The sequence below is a fragment of the Antechinus flavipes genome, chromosome 1 (assembly GCF_016432865.1).
Source record: "Antechinus flavipes isolate AdamAnt ecotype Samford, QLD, Australia chromosome 1, AdamAnt_v2, whole genome shotgun sequence".
Taxonomy (NCBI): Eukaryota; Metazoa; Chordata; class Mammalia; order Dasyuromorphia; family Dasyuridae; genus Antechinus; species Antechinus flavipes.
The window spans coordinates 657,686,127-657,706,557 of NC_067398.1; the positions used below are offsets into that span (position 1 = coordinate 657,686,127).

Here is a 20,431-nt window from a genome sequence, read left to right on the forward strand (position 1 = left end):
AATGTTGGAGGGGATGTGGGAAAACAGGGACACTGATACATTGTTGGTGGAATTGTGAACACATCCAGCCATTCTGGAGAGTAATTTGGAACTATGCTCAAAAAGTTATCAAACTGTGCATACCCTTTGATCCAGCAGTGTTTCTACTGAGCTTATACCCCAAAGAGATACTAAAGAAAGGAAAGGGACCTGTATGTGCCAAAATGTTTGTGGCAGCCCTGTTTGTAGTGGCTAAAAGCTGGAAAATGAAAGGATGTCCATCAATTGGAGAATGGTTGAGTAAATTGTGGTATATGAACGTTATGGAATATTATTGTTCTGTAAGGAATGACCAGCAGGATGAATACAGAGAGGACTGGTGAGACTTACATGAACTGATGCTGAGTGAAATGAGCAGAACCAGGAGATCATTATATACCTCAACAACGATACTATTTAAGGATATATTCTGATGGAAGTGGACCTCTTCGATAAAGAGAGCCTTAATTGATCAAAGATGGACAGAAGCAGCTACACCCAGAGAAAGAACACTGGGAAATGAATATAAACTGCTTGCATTTTTGTTTTTCTTCCCGGGTTATTTATACCTTCTGAATTCAATTCTCCCTGTGCAACAAGAAAACTGTTCAGTTCTGCACGCATATATTGTATCTAGGATATACTGCAACCCATTCAACATGTAAAGGACTCTTGCCATCTGGGGGAAGGGGTGGAGGGAGGGAGGGGAAAAATCGGAACAGAAGTGAATGCAAGGGATAATGCTGTAAAAAATTACCCTGGCATGCGTTCTATCAATTTAAAAAAAAAAAAAAAGATAATTTCCTGGAAAAAAAAAAGAAGCCCCCCATAATTATCTTTCTATATCAGGGGGGCAGTTCAAATTCCCAGGATAATTTGCACTGCTGGGGCCTCTGGGAGCTCTGAGGATTAGTCTGTAGGGGGATGCTGCGTGGACGAAATCCTTTTTTTTTTTTTTTTTTTTTGATGGATTGTCCTCTTACAAGAGGGCTTTTCGTTGTCTAAGAAAGGTTATGCTCTAGAATTGCAAAGTTTTTCGAGCTTATGGCAAAAATAGGTCAGTTTTTCTCTTCCATCCCTAGAGATTCTTCATTGGGCTATCTCTTGAGAAACAGGAACAAATTCGACTTGCAAGATTTAAAATCGAAAAGGCTCATTAATTTTTGTAATACTGTCTGGTCTCACTATAAGTTAGACAACCATAAGGCATGGCCAGTTAATGGCTCTATCAATTTCACTACTATTAGAGAATTGGACTTATTTTGCAGGAAACAAGATAAATGGATCGAAATTCCCTATGTTCAGGCCTTCATGGGTCTCTCCCATTCAGTCTCGGTTGACTTGCAGGATGTTGCTGGCTAAGTTTACTGTGGAGGAACTGGAGAAAGACACTGATCCTCTGAAATGAATCTCTCCTTTCTACTCCTTTGGAGGTGCAGGATGCGTCTGCCCTACCTCACAGCCCTCCGCAGGATGCTCCTAATTCGCCTCTAAAGCCAGCCCCAGATCAGACAGAGGACCCTGGATCCCATGCTATCCAACCTCTCCCTCCTTTCCCTCTCCCAGAGCCAGATTCTAGGGCTGGGGTTCCTCCACTGCTCAGCCCTTCTCAGACGAGAAGTGGCACTCCCTTCTCTTCTTGCTCCCTCCCACCTGCTCCTTCTCCTCCTTCTCCTCCTCCTCCTCCTCCTTCACCTCTCACTGGCCCCAAGCCTCCATCCTCCTGCCCCTCTCCCAGAGCCTGATCACCTCACAGCTGTGGCTCGGGACTCTGGGTCTGGGACCTCTTCTAAACTTTGCCCCCTAAGGGAAGTGGCCAGCCCTGGGCGGAGAACGCCTAGAGTGCAGATGCCCTTCTCCATGTTGGATCTTTGCCAGATTAAGGAGAAACTGGGTAGGTATTCTGAGGATCCCACTAAGTTCACTGAGGGGTTTAGAGCTGTTGCTTTCCAGTACGATCTGTCCTGGGGCGATGTTAACATCCTTCTCTCTTCTTGTTGTACCATAGAGGAGAAAAAGAGGATCTGGGACCTGGCCCAGCAGAGTGGAGACGAGTTGGCCTTCACCTCCCCTGGCAGATATCAAGCAGGGGCTGCACCCGTGCCTGTCGCAGCCCCTGGGTGGGACTGTCAGGAGGGGAGAGGGGATAGAGAGAAAAGAGATCATTTCCTAACCTGCCTCACTGAGGGCATGAAAAAGGGGATTAAAAAGCAGGTGAATTACGACAAGCTTAGAGAAATCACCCAAGCAGCTGACAAGAACCCCGCTTTATTTCAGGGGCGCCTCGTAGAAACCATTAGGAAATAAACTAACCTAAATCCCACCTCCTCAGAGGGGACTGCTGTCCTCGGCATGCATTTTATCAGTCAGTCTTCCTCAGGACTGCAGAAATTAGAACTAGGGCCCCAGACTCCCATGAATCAATTAGTGGAAATCGCCTTTGGGATATTTAATAACAGGGATCGGGAGGAGGACCGAAAAGTCAGATCAAGAAACAGAAAGCACGCCCAGCCTCTGGGTGCCGCTATTTCCAAGAGTCCCCAAAGTTTGTGCTTTAGCTGCAATCAGCCGGGTCAATGGGCAAGAAATTGCCCTCAGAGGAGCCAGCCTCCAGGCCCTTACTCTAGATACAAACAGGTGGAGCCACTGTCCAGAGAAGAGGAGGACCACGGCCTCCAGTCTCGCCCTCCAGGCCTCTCCAGGCCAGGACTGACAGGGCCCTGGGCTTGGCTATGGCCCCCTCACCTCCATCAGTGAAGCCGAGCCCAGGGTGACTTTGGATGTAGCAGGTAAGCTAATCTCGTTTCTTTTTGATACGGGGCCTCTCTCTCTGTCCTGCTCGAGCATTCAGGTCCTATTCGCCCCTCCCCCCATAAGGTGATGGGAATTGAAGGGAGACATAGAAATTGTTTGGAAACCCTCCCCCTGCCTTGCCGGTTTGGGGACCTATTGTTTCTACATCATTTTTAATTATCCCTTCCTGTTCCAGCCCATTGATGGGTAGGGATTACCCTGGTGAGGCCTCCAGATAATCTCTGTGCACTACTCTCCAGACTTCCCCCCCTCTCCCCGCCCCCACACATTCCCTGTGAAATCTGGGGGGAAATAGACTCTTCCGTGAGGGACCAGGGCATCCCTGGGAGAGCCACGCAGGCCATTCCAGCTCTTATCAGATTAAGGGATCCTCATGTATTTCCTCATAGGTGCCAATATCCAATTAAGCAGGAAGAAAGGATAGGGCTGCAGCCTTTGATTGACAAGTTCCTTAAATTCAAACTCCTGATTCCCTGCCACTCCCCTTGCAATACTCCGATTCTTCCTGTCAGAAAGCCCAACGGAGATTACCGGCTAGTGCAGAATCTTAGAGCGATTAATGAAGCCGTTGTTCTGATTCACCCCATAGTGGCCAACCCGTATACGATTCTCACACAGATTCCAGGGAATACACAATGGTTTTCCACCCTGGACCTTAAAGATGCCTTTTTCTGTATCCTTCTGCAGGAGGACTCCAGATTCCTTTTTGCCTTTGAATGGGCTGAGCTAGGGGAACTTTCCCATCAGTTAACTTGGACTGTTTTGCCCCAGGGCTTTCGTGACAGCCCACATTTGTTCAGCCAAGCCCTAGCTAAAGATTTGCAGGACTTTAATCTGTCCGGCAGCAGTCTTATACAATATATGGATGATATTTTACTTTGCAGCCTGACCAGAGAGGAGTCTCTGATAGCAGCCACAAAGACCTTAAACTTTCTAGCCTCGAGGGGGTACAGGGTCTCCCTACCAAAGGCCCACATTGCCCGCCAGTCAGTCAAATATTTGGGCCACAATCTCACTCCCACCTCTCGATCTCTAACTGAGGAGAGGAAACAGGTTATTTTAAGCCTCCCAGATCCTGCCTCAAAAAGCATCTGAGAATCTTTCTCGGCATGTCCGGCTTCTGCAGGATCTGGATTCCTAATTTTGGGATTATTGCCAGATTCCTCTGTGATTCTGTTCAAAGTCCTGATAACCTTCCTCTTGAATGGGGACCTGAGCAGGTCAAGGCTTTTAAAACCCTGAAAGCCAAACTGACCTCTGCCCCTGCCCTTGCCCTCCCTGACTTACAGAAACCTTTCACCCTGTATGTGGTTGAGAGGCATGGACAGGCATTGGGAGTCCTTACCCAGCTTCTAGGGCCTGACCCCAGACCCATGACTTATTTTTCAAAGAAACTGGACTCTGTCTCCTTAGGATGGCCTTCCTATCTCAGAGCAGTGGCTGTTAATTGAGGAAGCCTCCAAACTGACCCTGGGTCAGCCATTAGAGGTTTTAACCTCCCACAGAGTCCAAAGCATTTTAGAAGCCAAGTGGCATCAGTGGCTCTCAAGTGGGAGGCTCACTAAGTACCAGGTTCTTCTTCTGGATACCCCTGACCTGTCCCTCCAAGTCTGTCGCACTTTAAATCCTGCCACTCTCCTCCCTGACGGCTCTCAATCAGAAGAGATTGTCCATAATTGTGAGGAAGTTATAGACTCTGTCCACTCCAGCAGACCTGACTTAAAGAACACCCTTCTTGAGACCCCAGATGGGAGTGGTTCACAGATGAGTCCAGCTTTCTCGAGAATGGGGAGAGAAAGGTGGGATATGCTGTGGTGTCTCTTCACAGCACCCTGGAGGCCAAGCCACTGCCTCCTGGCATCTCTGCACAGAAATCAGAGCTCATAGCATTAACCAGAGCATTAGAACTGGGGAAGGGGATGAGAGTCAATATCTATACTGACTCCAAATATGCTTTCCATATTTTGCATGCTCATGGAGCTATTTGGAAAGAAAGGGGCTTGTTGACAGCAAAAAACTCTCCCATTAAACATGCAGGAGAAATTCTGCACCTATTACAAGCTGTCCATGAACCCAGAGAGTTCTTGGTCATATTCTGTAACGGGCACCAGAGGGGAGATTCATTTCAGGCCAAGGGAAACAGGCTGGCAGACCTAGCTGCTAAGTCTGCTGCCCTTTCACCACTGACTGTGGCACCTTTAATTCCCCAACTGCCTGAGTCTTTTGTTCCTTCCTATAGCCCACAGGAAAAGGTTCTTGCAGAGGAAAGGGGGTTATAGCCTTTCTCCCTCTAATTGGTTTCAAACGCCCTCAGATCACCTCTTAATCCCGGAGGCAAGTCAGTGGAAACTTATCTCTGGTCTCCACCAGGCCACATACCTGGGGAGAAATGCTCTCCATTCCCTGGTGAAACACGTTTTCATGGGCCACAAGCTGGGAGAAACGATCCCACAGGTCTGCAGGAATCCTGAGGGAGCTGTTAAGCCCCCACCTCTCCTGAAGCCAGTCCAGAGGAGGGCACATACCCTAGTCAGGATTGGCAGCTAGACTTCAGCCTACGCCCCCTTGTAGAGGTTTTAAGCCGCTCCTGGTATTTGCTGACACATTCACAAACGGGGTGGAAGCTTTTCCTTCCAGGACTGTATCTTAAGTGCTTGCTGAAGGAGATCATACCATCCTTTGTCTTGCCCAGCTCCTTACAGAGTGATAATGTGCCGGCCTTCACTTCTCAGGTAACCCAAGGAGTAGCTAAGGCACTTACCATCTCCCCTCTGCCTGGCATCTCAAGCCTCTGGGAAGGTAGAAAAAATGAATCATACACTTAAGAGGTCCTTACCAAAGTCTGTTTGGAGACGGGAGGACTGGATAAAAAAATCTCCCTTTGGGGCTATTTAGAGTGAGAATCGCACCCCCCAAATAATTAAATTAAGCCCTTTTGAACTTCTGTATGGGAGGCCTTTCCTAATCACTGACATCCTGGTAGAAGAGGACTTTCACAGAGTCACTCAGTTTGCTACTCAGCTCAGGGCATTTCAAAAAGCACTCTCTGAATACGCAAATGAATACCTACCTAGGCCCTCAGAAGCTTCAAATCAAATCCCATCCCCATCAATCCAGGTGATTTGGTGTATTTGAAAACCTGGAAGCCCCTGGGATCTGACCCTTTAGGTATAAAGTGGAAAGACCCATACAGGGTCATTCTGACCACTCCAACGGTGGTAAAACTGGAAGGGTCCCTGAGCTGGACTCATATCTCTAGAATTAAAAATGCTGCTTCTGTTACCTCTCCTTCAGATACCCCAGAGTACTCCTGTGAGTCTGTTGAGGACCTGAAGTTTCTGTTCCATAAGACTCCTGGAAAAACTCTGGAGAAAGAAGGCTCTCACTCTAATCTCCTTCCTTCCTCATCATCATGAGGACTCTACTGCTGATGCTCTCTCTCCAGCTTTTCTGGTCTTACTCCCTGGGCCCTCGCTATTGGGGTGACAACTTCTTGGTCAGACTAGGGAACTCTGCGGGGAGTGGAAGTGTCCAGGACTGCTGGGTATGTCATCACTACCCCCAGGGTGGGCCACAGATGCGATTTAATGCATTCTTTGCAAAGGTCCCATCCCCATGTGTCACTATGTCCTCCCTGGATGCCACCCCCTTCATGCCAGCTAACCCCCAAGGGAACTACTCTGACTCCATTGTCCTATGATTCAACAGTTTAACTCTTCAGGTGAAGAAAGTAGAAGATATGCTCCTTTTGATATAGAAATCCTCAACGACCTGAAAAAGCTCACACTCTTTATGGGGCTACATCAGCTTATGTTAAGATGTTATTACAGAATTTGGCTTAAGAAATCTTAACTCCTAAGGACTGGAAATCTATAGCAAGGATATGCCTAGAACCTGGACAAAACTACTTGTGGCTTTCGGAATATAGTGAGCTCTGTAGGATACAAGCCCAATGAAATAGTCAAAGTGGAGTTAATCCTCCAATCACCTATGACCAACTAATAGGTGTAGGCTCTTATGCAGACATTTCAGTATAGATTAATTACTCCATAACAGCATATGAGCAAATTGCTGCTGCAGCTATCGAAGCATGGACTTCTCTTCCCAATAAAAACAACAAGGATGAACCCTTCATAAAAATTGCACAAGAGCCAAATGAACCCTTTGCTGATTTTGTGGGATGTCTGCAGACAGCTATCACAAGAACTAATGGGGAAAATGCAGTAACAGACATTTTGATAAGGCAACTTGCTAAAGAAAAGGCTAGTGAGGTTTGCAGAAAAATTATACTAGGACTACACAAGGATGCTCCTTTAGAGGAGATCATAAGATGCTGTGCCACAGTGGGCACAAATACCTTTTATACCCAGGCTATGATGCAGACTTCCCAAAATCCAAACATGGGAAGACAGGGTCCCTTTTGGCAAGGGACTTCCAGAGAGACTTGCCAATGCTGTCAATGTAAGTAAAGTAGGGCATCTGAAAGCTCAATGTTGGCATAGAGACAGAGAGAGAAAACAGGGTGGGAGAACAAGACCCAAAACCCCATGTCCAAAATGCAACAGAGGCTTCCATTGGGCCTCAGAATGTAGACTGATTCAGGGAAACAGGATGAGGGGCCCAGCCCCAGGGACCAAGGCAAAAAATATTTGGGGCATGATGGCAGCCAATGGTGCACAAAGAGAATGCCTAGAAGTTCAGTACCCAGACATGACCAATCAGCCAGGAAGCCATATGATGGGAAAAGGGGATTACACAGTCAACCAGCCAGAAAGCAACCTGATGGCAGAAGGGAATTACAATTGAGGAGAATAGAGTTATATGCAGCTGGGACAATTGAGACACCCCATGGAGAGGTGAAATCTGTTCCTCTCCAGCACATGGATCCCTTACCTCCAGGCACAGTAGGCTTGACCATTTCCCCTCCTGAGAGTATTATAAAACAGTGTCCATCCACACACTAATGTGGGAAACTGGGGAATGTGTAGATAATATCCCAGTCACTAATACAGGTAGACAATGTGTGACTTATCACCCAGGAGAAGTAGTAGCATCAGATTTACTCATACAGAATCCTAATAAGCAACTTGGTGATAGTCACCCAGATTCTGACTCCAGACCACAAAATCCAGGAATATACTGGACAGCAGCTGTAACAGCTGATCGACCTATGCTCATGATCTATATAAATGACATACCATTAGAAGGATTGGTAGACCCAGGTGCAGATTGTACAGTCATTAGAGGTGCCAACTGGCCTAGTCACTGGCCAAAGATTAAGGCAGACACCTACATGTCTGGCATAGAGGGATCAATAGCAGCTGCCCCTTTGAGATAGACTTTTGAAGGTGAAACAGGCATTTTACTCCTTTTATAGTTGAAAACTCCCCATCAATCTGTGGGGAAGAGACATTTTACAACAATTAGTATTAAAAATGAGTACCTCTGTTTTTTAGGCAGGGCTGCTGTTGAAGGCCTGCCAACACTTTCACCTGTTCCTATCCAATGGAAAACTGATACACCAGTGTGGATAGAACAGTGACCCTTAGGTAGCAATAAAATTCAGGCCTTATTAGATATAGTACAGAAGCAGCTTGACCAAGGACACTTACAACCTTCTCTAAGTGATTGGAATTCCCCAGTGTTCGTTGTAAAAAAAAAAATCTGGAAAATAGAGGATGTTGACTGATTTAAGAAGGGTGAATGAACAGATGGAAACTATGGGAACTCTTCAGTCTAGACTTCCATCTCCTACTCATTTGCCTAGAGAATGGCCTCTTTGGGTTATAGACATTAAGAATTGTTTCTATTCTATCCCTCTAGATAAGAAGGATATGAAAAGATTTGCCTTTTCAATGCCCAGCGTTAATTTAGCTGAACCTTATAAAAGATATGAATGGACAGTATTGCCACAGGAAATGAAAAATAGCCCTACTATGTGTCAAATGTATGTTGTTGCTGCTCTTACTCCAGTAAGAAAAGCATTTCCAAAAGTTATGTTTTTACATTACATGGGTGCTATATTGGGATATGCACCTGAGAAGCAAATGTTAGAAGCATGTCTACAAAAGACCATGGAAACACTAAGGTACTACAAATTGCACATAGCTCCAGAAAAAATTCAAAGACATGCTCCTTTTCAATATTTAGGATATGAAGTATATCCTAAGGTGCTTACAGTACAAAAACTTTCCTTAAGAACAGAGAAGTTAAACACCTTAAATGACTTTCAGAAATTGATAGGAGATATCCAATGGCTACGTCCAGTGTTAGGCTTGACTACCTATCAATTACAACCGTTATATGACATTTTAAGGGGAGACAGCACTTTAAACTCACCATACCAGCTTACAAAAACAGCTCAAGAGGCTTTGAGAAAAGTTGACAAGGAGACAGTGTGATAGAATGGGTGAACCTCCCAATACAACCAGAACAAAGCCTTATTCCCTATCCAGTGCTCGTGGCTAGAATTTTATTAAAGGCCATTAAGCGAGTAGTACAATTATCTGGGATAAGACCTGACAAGATATACACCTTTTCATACTAATGCACAAATTAATGTATGCTGTGAAACCATACCAGAGGGCAAATTTTATTAGCCATGGCTCCAAATTTTACACCCCAGTCTCCATTAAAGATAACTGGACTATAAAGAGAGTAGTCAGAACTCTTTTTCAGTCCACTCAGCAGAATGAATTGTATGCAATCATTCTAGCTCTTACTTATTATCCAGGAGACATAAATATAATATCTGAATCAGCCTATGCAGTAGGTGTGGTGCAAAATTGCTACAGCCCAAATAAAATTTGTAGCTTCCAATATATACCAGCTCTTTAAGGAGCTTCAAGAGCAAGTAAGAAAGCATCTAGGTAAGATTTATATCTTGCATGTCCACTCTCATAGTGGACTTCCAGGTCCTATTTTTGATGCTAATTCAAAGTCAGATAGCCTTCTAACTATGTTGGACAATATTCCTTTATTACAAGAAGCTGAAGAATCTCATTTTAAATAACATCAGGCTGCTCAAGCTTTATGTTTGCAATTTGGAATAACAAGAGAGGAAGCTAGGAGCATAGTAAAAGCCTGTACAGCTTGCCTTCTTTCCACGCTCCTGCACTGCCTCCAGGGAAAAACCCTCATGGTTTGAGACTCAGTGAAATTTGGCAAATGGATGTGACCCATTATAAATCTTTTGGTTGTCTGTCTTTTATCCACATTGTGGTAGACACCTTTTCAGGATTCACTTTTGCAATACCAGCAGCAAAAGAGACAGCCTGAGTGGTCACTGAATTCCTCACACAAGATTTGCCATTATGGGTGTGCCATAAGCAATAAAAACAGACAATGGACCTGCATATACTTCTAAACATTTTGCACACTTTTGTGCACAGTATAAGATTTTACACACCACTGGCATACTCTTTAATCCTCAAGGACGGGCAAGAGTAGAAAGGAGAAACAGAGACATTAAGATGCTCCTCCAAAAACAAAAGAAAGGGGACCCACAGGTAACCCTAGAGAACTTCTAAATCTAGCTCTTTATACTATTAATTTCTTGATTTTTGAAATAGATGCACTGGCTCCGGCAGACAGGTTTTATAACCCACCACAAGGGTAGTATCCAGTACGAGCAGCTCCACTATCTTTAGATAATCGCCATGTGATGTGGAGAGACCCAGAAAGTGGTGAATGGAAGGGACCAGATAGGTTAACTGCTTGGGGGAGAAGGTTTGCTTGCATCTCCACAGGTGGAGAAGGAATCAGATTGGTGCCAATGAGTTGTATTCTCCTTGTCCATCAGAGAGAGATGGAGCAGACCCTTGAAATGAAGGAGAAGACCCAAGAAACATTGGGTGGTTCTGTTGCTGATTGTGCCCACCACTGAAAGAGTATGGCAGTTTTGGCGTTTGACTCATGGACATCAAAAATTGTTGGACTTCAAAACCCTCAGGAATCATTGGATTCTCTGAGACATGATAAGACTGCTGCGAAACTTCAAAATCTGCAGGAATCATCGGATTCCCTAACACATAAAAAGACTGTTGCAGGACTTCAAAAACTTGTGGAGATCATTGCATTCCCTGACATGTGAAGCAATGGGCAATAGATTGGTTTTGGACTATCTCTTGGCTGCTGAAGAAGGCATATGTTTGACTGTTGTTTACATACTCTCCTTCTAGGACTCCTGGAAATCTTTTACAACACCATGTTGATTTATATTGTTTGTTATATAACTACTTGCATGTACAATTCATGTTTGTTGCACCACATTGAGCCTGCACTGGCTGTGGGGGGAGTCATCACTAATGGCCTGTGCGTTATTGCTATGTGCTTGTGTAATTCCTCCCATGCTGATGTTTTGTGCATACCTGTTTCTAATAAGACCCTTCAACCCAGAAACCCGCTAGCAATCCCCACTTCCCTTTGGGGCTTTTCATCTCCCTTCCTGAGAAATTGGGGGTGCATGATCACCTCCTTTTCAGTGTTTTTACCTCCTTTCCTGAGAAGTCAGGGATGGTGTGACCACTTGTGTTCTAAAAGAAAAGAAAGCGGGAGTTGTAATGGGCTGATGCTCTTGAGTTGTTGCACTGAGGTTGGTTGAAGCACTTGGGGCTAATTACCAATTGGACAATACTCTATGGGCATGTGCTTGGGGAATGGCCTTTCCCACTATCCTGTGCTGGCTTGATGATTGGTGTATACAGAAAATTGTCGGAGGGACTAGGTGGTGGATTAAGACTAGCCCCAGTCACTTTGGCAGTAGAGGAGGAAGGAGGTGCTTCCATCCTGTTCACTTCCACCCCTAATGACCAAGAATAAAGATTAAGGACTTTTGCTTATTCTGACTCTAAGGTATTCAAGGTGCTAACGTGGTCATCACAAGAGAAGGCTCTTTTGGAGTTTCTTTTTTTTTTCTTCCTGCTGTCTCTCTCCCCCCAAGGTAAATTTTCCTCCCTCATTCCCTCTCTCCTCTGCCCCTCTGTTTGAGAGTCATGAGTGTATTCCTTGTGATATAAGGAAACCTGGTTTAGGAATCAAACATGATTTGCTAAATGACTTTTCAAGCAAGTGCCTTCTCTCTCAATCCCAGTTTCTAAGAGGCCAAAATGATCACTCAGTGCTTTCCTGTCTGGAATGGTCAGCTAGAGCTCTCTGTCCCCTTTCCCCTCAAAGGCACCATGTTGTAATACCTGGAGGGGGGAGATGGAGGTCAGGCTTGTTTTCTCCTAATCTTTCCATTCCTCTGCCAGCCTAAATCAGTGCCAAGAAAGGGGTGGGGCTTACCGAGAAACTAAGCCAGAATTCCCCTAGAGCAGAGGGGGCAGGGAGGTTTGGAGGAAGTGGTGCTGGGGGGTGGCTGGGTTTTTTGGTTGAGGGAATTGAGACGCTCAGACATGGCTGCAAATTAATTACTCTCCCCTAGAGTTATTGCTCACTACCTACTTCAAGAGCTGGAGAAATCAGCATCAACAAGTGCAGTGAGGATGGCAATACTGGGAAAGGCTGCCATGTGTGCCAATTAATTCCACTCCATTCAATTTAATAATCATGTATCAAGTGTCTTTGAGCCAAGCATTAGGCTAACTGCTTAGTCCCTGTCCTCACTAAGCTTACATTACAATGCCTCGCCTTCCCATCTCCCATCCCCCTGTCATCTCCCATTTCCCCACGTCCCACCTCCCATCCCTCCTCCCATCTCCCATCCCTCATCCCTTCCCATCTCCCATCTTCTCATCCCTCCTCCCATCTCCCATCCCTCACCCCTTCCCATCTTCCATCTCCTCATCCTTCCTCCCATCTCCCCACTCCCATCTTCCACCCCCTTCTATCTCCCATCCCCCACCTTTTCCCATCTCCCATCTTCCATCTCCCCATCCCAGTTGATAACAAGACCTGGAGCTGCAGTAAGGGAGGAGAGGGGAGAGAAGGGAGACAGGAGACACAAGGCTTCGGTCCTAATGTTACAACGTAGCCACAGGTTATAGATTCTAGGGCTCAGATCTCAGTGTCCAGCACTCAAGAGACCCTCTTCTTTTTCTTACTCCCCCACCTACTTACCCATATTTTTTCCATTCCAGGGGCCTTGAAAAGGATTTTTGGAGGAGGAGAGGGAAAAGAGGAGGAGGGGGAGAAGAAGGGAGGGGTCAGTCACTAGGTGGTGAGTGGCTAGAGCACCCAATTTTGGCCTCAGAAACTTAATCCCGATTGGAGAGAGAGAGACAGAGAGAGGAAAGAATTAGGCTCACTTCAGAATCCCGGCCATACCTTATGTAAGCATTCTTGAGGTTAGAAGCTGAAGGAACCTTGGGGATCATTTTATCTAAATTCCTCATTGTGCAGTCCCGGGACTCTGGCGGAAAAGGAAAATGAAGCCCTAAAATGGTGATTCGCCCAAAGGCGTGGAGGTGGTAAGGGGCAGAGTTTAATTTGAACCTGGTCCTCCGCCCTCCTGTCTGGTCTAGTTCCACTATAGTGAGGCTACTTGATTGACAGTATAGGCTCAGGGCCACATTTAACTGATTGGGTGACAGAGGGCAGGTAATTTCCTTACCTTCATTGGCTGTTTCTTTCCTGATCTATAAAATAGGTCCATTAATAGTCAATTGGATGGATTAATACAGACTTGTGAAGTGAACACACTTGTGTGGACTCATTAATGCAGATGTACAGGCATATTAATACAGATGTGTGAGATTAATCAAGCAGCTGTTCAGGATGGTTAATACCCTGTTCTCCACGACCTGGCCTTGAACCCTTCAGAAGAGTTAAAACTCAGACAAATGAAGAAGGAAACAAAGAGTTCCGGCCCTCCCCTTGGTTGAACAGGGACTATCCCAGATTGAGAAATCCCCCAGGCCCGCCCCTCCCAGGGGAGGGCTTGGGGGGCAGTCTCTGAGCCTCAGGATAAGAAGCCACCTCTGGGCATCTGCTTACTCCCTTCCCTCTCCCTCTCCCTCTTCTCCCCCAGCTGCTCCTGTCTGTCCTGCTCTCAGTTCCAGTCCAGAGCTATGGGACCCGTGGCTGTCCTGCTGGCTCTGAGCTGTGTGACCCTGGTTCAAGGGGATCCACTGTGAGTAGTGGGGAACCTTCCTCCCAACTTCCTCCCTGGGGGCTCTAGATCTACGGAGATTTTGTGCATTGAGCTAGGGGGCCCTGGGAGCCTAGGATGTGTGGGATTAAGGAATGCTGCCATTAGGGGTTCTGGACTCATTTGGAAGTATGGTGAAGCCTAAAGACCCCTTCTCAGAACACATTGGATTGTTCTGAGATTATATTGATATAATATATAATATATTGATTATAATAACCAATTATCTGGCAATATAGTTATCAAACTTTTAAAAAATAAGTTTATAGAATCCAGGTAAGAGCTCTTGGGCCTTAGAAGTTGGAAGACACGTAAGATTTATGGAATGTGGGCAGCCACAGGGACATGATGAGCGAGTCTAGAATTTGGGAGACAGTTGGAGGATCCCAGAGACATCTGTGGGACCCAGATGTCTATGGAGTTTGGGGACATCCATAGAGTGCAGAAAAAGAAGGGGCTGAGAGGATGGCATCAGATTGCATGGTGATCCCAGAGATAGAGCCAAGAATTGTCAAGAACATAGATCTTGTATAGAATTGTACATGTTTAACATATATTGGAGGAGGGGGTGAGGGGAAGGGAGGGAGAAAATTTAGAACAAGGTTTTGTAAGGGAGAATGTTGAAAATTATCTATGTATACATTTTGAAAATAAAAAGCTTTAAGAAAAAAAAAAGAACATAGATCTTACAGCCTAGCACTAATGAGGTCTTCTTCCAGGAGAGCTCTCAGTAACTGCCTTCTTCAGCCCCTTACGTTGGAACTATCTCAACCCTGACAGATAGGGATTCAGTGGGCACTGGCTGTCAGGGCTAACAAAGACTTCTTTCCCTTATCCAACCCCCTGTCAGCTACATCCTGCTTACTCCCAATCTTATGAAAGTGGAAACTGAGGAGCAGCTGGTCCTGGAGGCTCATGGGGCAGCAGGTGACTTACCTGTTGAGGTCGCCATCCACGACTTCCCTCAGAAGAAGCAAGTCCTTTATTCAGAGAAAATCACACTGAACAATGCCAATAATTACCTGAGCACCATGACAGTGAAGGTAGGTATCAGGCTCCTTGTGAGCAATCTCCAGTCCCCGTCCAACTGTCCTAGTCCATACATGAAATCTACCCAAAGTCTTCTCTGACTGTCCCAGACACGACCCACCATCAGAATGCTACAATCTCAAACTCAGAAGGGGTCTTACAGATCGTCCAGTCAAGCCCCTCCTTACAGGGGCAGCTAGCCAGTTCAGTGGGCAGAGTACTGGACTTGCAGTCAGGAAGACCTGAATTTGGTCAGATACTTCCTACTATGTGATCCTAAACAAGGCATTTAATCTGTGAAATGTAGATAATAATAATATTGTTACTCCTAATAATAATAATAATAATATTACTCCTCACTTAATGTGTAAAATGTAGGTAATAATAATATTATTACTCCTAATAATAATAATATTACTCCTCACTTAATCTGTAAACTGTAGGTAATAATAATATTATTACTCCTAATAATAATATTACTTCTCACATAATCTTTAAAATGTAGATAATAGTAATATTATTACTCCTAATAATAATCATATTACTCCTCATGCGGTTGTTGTGAGTTCCAATGAGATAACATAAAAGAGGCTTTGCAAACCTTTAAATGCAATACTAACCAATTTACAGACCAAGAAACTGAGGTCAAAAGAATGGTTTGCTGGAGTGCATACAGTTATCAAGGGGACAGAAGTGAAACTAGTCTAAACTTTTGGTGTTTAGTTCAGCAGTTATTTCTGTTATATTGTTCTCTCCTTCTAGGATTTCCAGTGCCTTCCAGTCCCATTCAGAATGCCTTTAAACTATACATACCAAATTGCAGAGAGCACAAAATTAAGAGGGGAAGTTAATTAGCTAAGAGGGGAAGATCTCTTGGCAAGATAGATTATTGGACCAAGTCCAATCAAAAGAAAATCTATTAATTATTTATATTTATTTATATTATTATATTATTTATTTATTAAAATTTATTAATTTATTAATAAATGTGAAGTCTTGCGCTTGAGTTAAAAAAAAAAATACAAATCAGTTCAGCCTTAAAGAGTTTGGCTAGACAGTAGTTCCTCTCAAAAAAAAAAAAAATCTAGATATTTTGTAGAATTGCAGAAGCTCCTCACTCTACCTGAACCAGAGTCCCTTCTCTCCCCTAGCTGACAAATGGTTGTTCATTCCAAGCTTTCTCGAGGATCTCCAATAAGGGGGAAGCCCATCCTTAAGTTGAGTTTAAATATCTTTCTTTGTAACTTCCCATTGACTCCACTTCTGCTTTCTGGGACCCAGCTGACCCAATCTGAACCTCTTTAACATCTCATCCCTTCAAATAATTGAAAACAACCTCTACAATCCCCTTAAATTTTCATCTTCTTAAGACTCTCCAGTCCCTTGAAACAAGCCTAATGTGATATGCATGGTCTTAAAGATTTTTCAGGGCAGCTAGGTGATTTAGGGCAGGGTTTCTTAAACATTTTCCACACATGATCTCTTTTCACCCGATAAATTTTTACATAATTGGGGTATACAATTATATTAAATCGGTATAAAACCCAAACATTTACTAATGATAAGCCATAATGCCATGACCTTCACATTCAGTTATGCAAATCCAAGTGGGGTCGAGATCCACAGTTTAAGAAGTTCAGGGGATAAAGTTCCAGGCCTGGAATACAGAAGATATCATCCTGAGTTCAAATCCAGCCTCAGACACTTAACCAGCTTTATTTAGATTTTTTTTTAACTAAGTGCCATTCTTTCCTTCAATTTCTACCTAACCTGAATCACGGAAAGGCCATTACCTCAGTCAAACTGAGACCTGTGAAAGACCTTAGGTTAAACAGGCCAAGGTCTCCCATTGCATCCAGGACCATCTCTAGTCTTCCTGACATCTCTTGCCACTAGACCAGATGGCTCTGAAAGGGAAAGAAGGCAGGTGACCTCACTTAAATCCAATTCACTTGCATGTCATAGTATCACCTTCCTGAGGTCACGGTCCTCTTTGGGAATGAAGGACAAAAACAACCCTTGTTTGCCCTAAACCAGCTCCTTCACTCTCAAGAGTCAGAAATGACTAAAAATGAAAAGCTTTTTCATTATCTCGTTTGCCTTCTTCTGAAAGTTCTCCAGTTTATTAAAATCTTTCCTAAAATGTGGCAATCAAGACTAAATATAATACTCCACATGTGGCCTCTGACCAGGGCAGAGGAGAGTAAGGCAAACCCCATCCTGGTCTTGGTCATTAATCTTATCAGTACAGACAAAGATTCGTTTTCTAGCTGCCATAATCACACTATTTACTCAGACTTAGTTTGCTATCCAATAAAACACCTGGATTTTTCCAGGCAAACTCAGTTACCCTATCTTGTATTTGTACAGTTGATTTTTTTGGTCCCAAGTATAAAATTACATTTGAATTATATTGGTTTAGATGGGTTATTTCTTCAGAGTGAGGAACTGAGGTAAGGAAATTTCCTCTATTAGCTTTGTTTTCTTCTACTCCTTTGTAAAGGAAGAGTTTTAGAGTTGGCTAGAGGTATGAAGAGGTTAAAGATCTTGGAGCGTTATGCTGGTAAATGTTGAACAATTTCCCCAAACCTAAGTAGGGCACATTTTAAAGTTTAATCTGAATTATTAATATATTCTTAAGTTTTTGTAACAAGTCATATCTGCCTCTGTGACCTCCTTTGGGGTTTTCCTGACAAGGAACTGGAGTGGTTTACCATTTCCTTCCCCAGTTCCTTTTACAGATGAGGAAACTGAGGCAAATAGGGTTAAGTGACTTGGCCAATGTCACACAGCTAGGAAGTATCTGAGCCTGATGATGAATTTTCCTAACCTCAGGCCCAGCACTCTATCTGCTACACCAATTAGCTGCCCCCACTTCCTATGTCTTGACAACCAAAAACCAACAAACCAAGTCCTGGAACTCAAGTTATAACTATTCAGAGCTGCCTTCGGCACATCCCTGGATTAACACATAGTTAATATGTGTCAGAGGTAGAATTTGAATCCAGCTTTTTCTTCCAGGCCAGCTTTTTCTCTGCTATCTACAACATGACACCTGTCTAAAACTATATTTATTTGTCCAATGTTTGTGCCAGTGAAGATTTTTTGGATTTCTGGCTTTGTCATTCAGAGTCAATATTTGGAGAGTGTCCAGAGCAAGGCATTCAGGATGTTGAAGAGCTTGTTAATTCCTTGGAAGAAATTTTTAGCCCAGAGAAGAAAAGACAGAACGTAAAAGATAACTTCAAATGTTTGAAGGGCTTGTTGTCTAGAAGATGGCCTAAGCTTTTTCAGTTTGCTCTCAAGGGACATATAGGACTTTGACCTGTTTGACCCTCTGTTTCCCTATCTGTAAAATGACTGATGACTTCAAGGTCTCTTCCATGTCTAGATTTCTGGTCCTATGTTTAATAATACTTGTTCTATCTATACTACAATAGATTTGGCTGAGGAAAATGCTTTGTGAATTCAGTTCAGTTCAATGGTCTCACTCTGCTGTAAATTTTAAATCCTATGGAAAAAAGCCATTATAATTACGTTATTGATTAATAATTACAATTATTAATAACCATCTCATCCATAATAATTTATCTGTGACCTAATGGCTTCCTACAACTTGAACTTCTCCCAGTAGACTTTCCAAGCAGAAATGAACCTGCTCCTTTCCCTCCCCTCAACCAAGTAGAGCCTGAGACCATGAACTCAGTAGATTTCAGGAAAGATCTGTGGATTGGGGGACCTTTCTAGGTCAAGAAAGAGCCTGATACCATCAGGGAGGACTTCCTGGAGGAGGAAGAACTTGAGCTGAGCTCAGACAACCTCCTGGGAACAAGACCAGGGAGGGCGAAGAGTATGTTGGCAGATGGCCAGGTCACTGAGCTACTGCCCTACCTCCCCTCCTTTCCAGATCCCAGCCCAGAACTTTCAGAACAAGGGCCAGCTCCTCAAAGGGCATCAGTTCATCAACATCGTGGCCAAGTTTAACAACGAGAAGGTAGAGAAGGTAGTGATGGTGACTTTCCACAGCGGCTACCTGTTCATCCAGACGGACAAAACCATCTACACACCTGGCTCCACAGGTACGCCCCAGCCCAGTGGGCTCGAGGGGGAAGGTCAGCCCCTCTAGGCCCCATTGGCTTTGCAGCAGTGCTGAGCCAGGGCTCCCAAGCAGGGCTCCCCCTCCTCCGTTGGTGCACCAGGAGTGGTCAGCAGCCCTCAGGAGCCCCTCTCTCCTTCCCCTTTCCAGTTCTGTACCGGATCTTCACCGTGGGCCACAAGCTTCAGCCTCTGGCCAAAACTCTGACTGTCAGCATCCAGGTAATGGGGCCCAGGACACACACACACACACACACACACACACACACACACACACACACACTGGCACATACACAGAAACACAGTCCTTTATGGACCCCCAGGCCCCCAACACTCATAGCCTTGGACTTGTGCACCTGTGGATATAGAACTATACATCCATATTCTCAGACACCCCCTCCCACACCACACACAGACCTAGACAATGAATGGACAGTCACCACATACACAGACTCGTGGACACGCATATTGGTAGAGAAGGGGCCTAGAGCTCGGGGCTGAAGGGACCCCCTCCTACCCCAAGCTCTTGTCCACAGACTCCAGATGATGTCATTATCAAGAAGGACCCACTGTCCTCTCAGAACAAGAATGGTATACTGAGCCAGTCCTGGAACATTCCTGAGCTTGTCACGTAGGTAGCCTGGCCCAAGTCCTGCAGGCGGGCAGGATGTGCTGTAGCCCTGTGTACTCTCCCATCCTTTATCTTTGCTTGAACTAATCTTTGTGTGTGTGTGTGTATCTGTCTGTCTGTGTCTGTGTACATAGTGTGTGTGTGTGTCTGTCTGTCTGTCTGTGTTTGGGGGGTGTCTACGCTGCTTGATGGACAGACCGCTGAGGGAAGTCTTTTAGGGCTTCAGCTTTTCTCCTGGTCATCCACTCCGCACCCTGATTTGGGTCTATTCCATGTGCAACTAACCTGTTCCTGAGGTACTTCAGTTAGCGACAGGCAGAGGGAGGGAATAAAAACAAAGTCCAGGACACAGACTCGGGGCATCTGCTCCTGACTTGCTTTGTGGCTTTGAAGAAGGTACTGGATCTCTCTTGGGCCCTGTTTCTTCACATTAAAATGGAAGAATTTGGGCTAGCTTTCTGAGGTCCTCTCCAGACCTGCTCGGTTGTGATCCTGTGATCATCTTCTCACAGGGAGTGCCCCCCAGGACAGACCACCCCCATCCCCGCCCCCTGGGCGCTGCTCTCAGTCTTGTCTCTGTCTCCTTCCCCTTTCCAGCCTGGGCCAGTGGAAAATCATTGCCTATTATGATGACTCCCCCCATAAAACCTTCTCTGCTGAATTTGAAGTGAAGGAGTATGGTAAGAGGATAGGGGACATTTAAGATGGAAAGGGCTATAATTTCCCCCAATACCCCTCTCTTCCAATGTCCCCCA

The 20,431-nt window shown here is 44.8% G+C and overlaps 1 protein-coding gene across 1 annotated transcript in view; it reads left to right on the forward strand.

Moving 5' to 3' along the window:
- Nucleotides 1-13,776: 13,776 nt before the first annotated feature.
- The window catches only part of C3 (complement C3), a 35,439-nt gene continuing 28,784 nt past the window's right edge, over nucleotides 13,777-20,431 (forward strand). The window contains exons 1-6 of the mRNA XM_051971741.1: nucleotides 13,777-13,903; nucleotides 14,772-14,964; nucleotides 18,858-19,029; nucleotides 19,197-19,267; nucleotides 19,582-19,676; nucleotides 20,274-20,356. Coding sequence (XP_051827701.1) covers nucleotides 13,842-13,903; nucleotides 14,772-14,964; nucleotides 18,858-19,029; nucleotides 19,197-19,267; nucleotides 19,582-19,676; nucleotides 20,274-20,356 — 676 coding nt within the window. The 5' untranslated portion in view covers nucleotides 13,777-13,841. The remainder of the gene's footprint in view (nucleotides 13,904-14,771; nucleotides 14,965-18,857; nucleotides 19,030-19,196; nucleotides 19,268-19,581; nucleotides 19,677-20,273; nucleotides 20,357-20,431) is intronic.